Source organism: Pinus tabuliformis, chromosome 1_1, assembly GCF_031772625.1.
Source record: "Pinus tabuliformis cultivar Carrire ecotype Pingquan chromosome 1_1, CPIR1, whole genome shotgun sequence".
NCBI lineage: Eukaryota > Viridiplantae > Streptophyta > Pinopsida > Pinales > Pinaceae > Pinus > Pinus tabuliformis.
In genome coordinates, this window is record NC_142297.1 from 985,680,653 (window position 1) to 985,685,679 (window position 5,027).

Below are 5,027 nucleotides of genomic sequence, written 5' to 3' on the forward strand. Positions count from 1 at the left end.
AAAAATTTAACAAATCCACAGAAAACCATAAAAAATATGGAGAAAAAACAATAAATCATGCACATACGTGTACGTGATCATTTCCTGCAGCGCACGATGGGCCAATCGAACTAACAATGCAATAACAATATTGTTCGGATGTAATAAATAATAACAATAACAAACTAGCACCGCAAAATTTTTTGCAATGGCATTATAGAAGTTTTTTCAGCGGAATACATAGCTAGGCTGAATTATTGTTTCGACCAAAATATATAGTTCAAATGAATTGTTTTATGGTCGATATTTTCACATTTGGAAAAAAATCTATTTAATTTGTTAGGCTGAACAATAATATAATAGTTTGACCGAATAAATATAGAAAATTTGGCCAAAAAAATTTTTGGTGGGGCGGAAAAATTAAGATTGTGAATTTTTCGGGAGTATTTCTCACAAAAGTGTAGCCTAACTTCACGTTTTTAGTCGTATCTATATAGCTATATATATATAAATAAAGGATTCACTGTCTTCAAAATTTATTTGAAAACATGGGTTGTGTATGTTGCACATCTTAAATCTTTTCTAAATTTCAAACAAAATGGACAAAAAAAAATTACATAAAACCTAGCGACAACTTAAAAAAAAATTACATAAAACCGAGCAATAACCTAAAATAGTGAAATTACTTGAAACATTTTAACCATAAAAATATCATTTTCAATTGCATATATAGTTTTTTTTAATCATATATAATATATACCCATTTAAAAATGATTTTTCTATTATTAATATATTTTTGAATATAATTAGATATTAATTTTCTTATTAAGATATTTTATATATGATTTACATTATTTTTTTATTATTAATAATAATTTTTGAATGCTACATATAAATTTAATACTAAAACATAAATGAATTACATATTTCATTGTAGGTGATTTCTTTTACTTTTAAATACTCTTTTCATATTGATATATTATATTATTTTATTAATTATATTATATTATTTTATTTTATTAGATATTCATGAATTCGTCATTTTTTTTAATCTTGGTAGGGTTACATCTTTATCATGACCAATATATCATCGTGAGTGTGGGGTGGGCAGTGATGACTTCACATCAAGGAATGTCTTAACCAAACCTCTCATCACATGTCTTAACAAAACTTCTAATCACCATCTATTCAAAAACCCACTAAATTCATACATTTTACATAAAAATAAATTAATCAACATAAATATTTAAAAACATTAAACCATTTATTTACTTAAATAATTTTAAAAACTTTATTTAAATCATATACTAAATATTTTTTTATACAACTTTCTCATACTTAAATATAATTTATCTTTTTTCCTTACTTTATTTCTCTATGAAAATATTTTGACTACTTACCTATATTTATTTATTTTTTAATAACAGACATATATCAACTTGATGTTGATCTCGGAGAAACTTATCTCCCTTATACCCATCGAATCCGTATGATCCCAAGCAATTTCGCCAAATATTCATCGAATCCGGATGATCCGAAGCAATTTCGCAAAATATTCCTCGATGTCTTATGGACACACGAAATTAACTTCATCGGAAATTCGTCGAAGTTTCATCGAAACATTGCACTTTAGTGCCACGTACTACGAAAACGACTGCCGCGTAAATGGACTGAGTCCTCGACGCGTTGATCATTTTCTCAACGTCCTCCCATTTCTTCGGAGCCAAGAAAGGTCGCGGAAAACTTAAGGAAATTGTTCAACTTATCTACAGGAACTGCCGTTGCCATATATATGTACGTGTAGGTGTGGTGGGCAAGGCAATTCGTAGAAGTGGTTCCTCATGCTGGAAGACACGTACAACAATGGGGATGTGGAGGGAGAGTCCATGGTCTTTCCGGGCTTCAGATTCTATCCCACAGAAGAGGAACTGCTAGACTTTTATCTGAAGAAAATAGTCCAATGCGGAGATCCACTGGAATTTGATATGATCATACCAACCTTGGACTTGTATCAATATGACACCTGGCAGTTACCACGTATACTTACTTAACACTCTCGTTTTCCCCTGTTTCAAATTTTAAAAAATCTTTGCATGAATATTAACTGGTGCACTCTTACTCTTGCAGGTTTCGCTCATGTTGGTGACAGACAATCGTTCTTTTTCGTTCCAAGAGTTCACAGGAAGTCATGTGGTCGGCCTAACCGATTGACGGTGTCTGGTTTCTGGAAGTCCACTGGTTCAGACAGAGCAGTTCGCAACGAACTGCTTCACTGCATCGGTATAAAGAAAACTCTGGTGTTTTATAAAGGAAAAGCCCTGGGTGCGCAGAAGACGGACTGGATAATGAACGAGTACAGGTTACCAGATTTCAGCTCTTCCACAAACAACGTAGTTTCCTCATCCTTTTTCCTTTTTCAGTTTTCTGCTTCATATATCACCTGGAAATATATTAAAGTATGAATAAAACGAAAGAGAACTTTGATATGTTTTATTGGATTACTATTTGTTAACGAAGGCAAATTTAGGATGGACTTTTCCCCGTTGCTTTCATGTGAGGTGCTCTATGAAGATGGGGATCACCTTGCTTCACTTTTTTCGTACAAAGTTACTGAAGGAATGTAAGTTGGCATGTGCAGAAGAACATGGATATGGTGTTATGCCGGATATACAGAAAAACTGCTTCTCCGAAATCGATGGAACAACCCGCAATGCCTTATCACGTTGAGAAGGAAGGTCCAACTTGTTCAGCTCGTGACAAATATGAAGAAAAGCTGTCTAATTCATTCCCTGTTAGTGGCAGCTGCTCTTCATTGCATTCTCCGAATCAAGAGGGAGTCTGTTCTTTTGATCTAAGTAAAGTGAGCGATGTAGATAGTTTGTTTGAGTGCTTGGAAGCGGTCATGTTCTGTGGGGAGAGTAAAGCCAGTAAACAACAGCACATAGAGTTGCCCACGCTGCCTCTGGACTACTTGTTTAACCATGAGGCTATACCGAGTCCATGGCCAGACAATATAACTGCATGGCCACGTGGACTCAGACAATATAACTGCATGGCCACCTTATGGTCTTCTGTCTACCCCATAGACCTTACAAATTCGATAAGTTTAGATGTCGTTGCACTTGTTTCTGATGCGGCTTTTACCGTACATTAACTGTAGCGATTTCTCATTTTTCCAGCGATCTGTCAATGTTTTAGATATGAGGAAGTTTGTACTCTGTATAAATCTAAATTTGTTTTCCTTTTGAATTCCAATGGTAAATCATACCATATTTTTTAGTATTTCAAAAGCACAATCTCAATTACTGAGCATATCATACCATACCGGGGATGAGGAATGAGTAGTCTAAATTTATTGACTCTGGTTTTACTGGGACTATGAACAGTTGGCTACGATGTCACATTTACGCAGTGTGGAGTGGACATGTATCTATTTTACGAATACAAAAGACCTTTTGTCAAAAATAATATTGTTCAATCTTATCGTGTCTAATAGTACAAGAATAGTGCAAGAGTTTTATAAAAATGCTGTATCTTCTCAATTCGAAGCCTTTTAAAATAATTTTCTTTCGAAATCTGATCATGCTAGAGCGTTCTGTGGATTCTAATGATGATTCACATACATTTGTATAATTTGTTTAATGATATTGACATTAGTCTATTCGTTAAAATGTTAAAAGGTAAAACTATTTGGAAATGTAAGGGACATCTTTTATTATTCCAAAATCATCATCGTTTTATTCTAATATTTTGAAGTGTTGCTAGTATTTTGAAGAATGTTACTGTAATAAATATTTAAATTTAAACTTTGAAGAGAGTACCAAGTTTATAAATGTTTTTATTTTGGTTGTAAATATGTGGATAGCTTAAATCCTCATCATATTTAACTTTTTATTTTTATTTTTTAATATTTTAAGTATTTTTTAGTTTTCTGGGCTTAGTTAATAATTATTAGTGAAAAAGAAAGGTGGTTTTGACTAGTGTTTTAAGTAATTTTATGAAGCTTTTTGTTTTCAATATTGTTTAATCTATTTGTATATTTGAGATACATATTCATAAACATGTTTTTAATGCATAAAAGAAATTGTTTTTATGATGAAGATATGATAGCTATACTTCTTTCAATTTTGATAATAAATTGGTCATGAATTTATTTAATCTTTTTCCATTGTTTAGAAAGATTATATTCTCAAATCTTACACCAATATCAAATAACATATGTAACACGAGTTTCAAAGAGGATTTTTTTCTATATCATACTAAAAATATGTTGTTTTACAATTATTCTAATGTCCATAATAATCACGGCGCCATCTACTAATCATTTTTTCAATGCTATGATTTGGTTGAGCTTGTGATAGATATATATTTAGAGATATTCATAAGAAGGAACTTCCTCTAAGTTGTTATTTAGTATAAGAAAGTATCATAAGTGATCTTCTTGGATTTAATTATCATGAGATTTAGTTTTTCATTATTAGCAATCATACCCTTGGAGGATTCTTGTTTGTTTTCCATGATTCTAAGGAATCCTCCCAAAAGGAACAATTCTCATGAAAATAATAAAAGAAGAGTGATGAATATCTAGAGAGAGTTAGCTCAGTACAACCTTATTCTTCGAAACACACTTCTAACTTGTCAATAAGAAAGGTATGGGACGCAGGACACTTCGATATTGCAATAAATTTCTTTAATGCTCCTATACCTGGAAATGACATTCTCAAGGAAGATTTTCCTAGCATAAATTTTTATCTCTTCTAACCTCTTCCGAAAATCTTGTAACACGCCAAGTCCTTACTCCTCTAAAAATACTGTAATTGTGATTAATTATGTTAACGAGGCTTATAGGGGTATGTAAAATTAAATGGGCTAAAAGGTTGAATAATAATAAATTACGAAGATGTGGATCCTTAAACACACCATGAGAAATTATGAGAGAGGAGGCAGATGAAGAGAAAAGGGATTTATTGAACCAATAATTGAGAATTAAGTAATTAGTTGATCCAAATATTCATAAACTCTATTATTTTTCAATTTCCCTAGCAAAG

The 5,027-nt window shown here is 31.8% G+C and overlaps 1 protein-coding gene across 1 annotated transcript; it reads left to right on the forward strand.

Annotated features, from left to right (window-relative positions):
* The first annotated feature begins 1,865 nt into the window (after window positions 1-1,865).
* Window positions 1,866-3,133, forward strand: LOC149217829 (NAC domain-containing protein 22-like). Its single transcript, XM_089390371.1, has 3 exons — window positions 1,866-2,016; window positions 2,107-2,369; window positions 2,618-3,133. The coding sequence occupies exons 1-3, from the start codon at window positions 1,866-1,868 to the stop codon at window positions 3,131-3,133; spliced, it is 930 nt and encodes a 309-aa protein (XP_089246497.1).
* Window positions 3,134-5,027: the final 1,894 nt, after the last annotated feature.

Coding starts and splice junctions, on each gene's coding strand:
- LOC149217829 (XM_089390371.1), top strand. CDS start 1,866: ATGGTCTTTCCGGGCTTCAGATTCTATCCCACAGAAGAGGAACTGCTA. Junction 2,017..2,106: donor TGACACCTGGCAGTTACCAC/GTATACTTACTT, acceptor TTACTCTTGCAG/GTTTCGCTCATGTTGGTGAC. Junction 2,370..2,617: donor TCAGCTCTTCCACAAACAAC/GTAGTTTCCTCA, acceptor TGGCATGTGCAG/AAGAACATGGATATGGTGTT.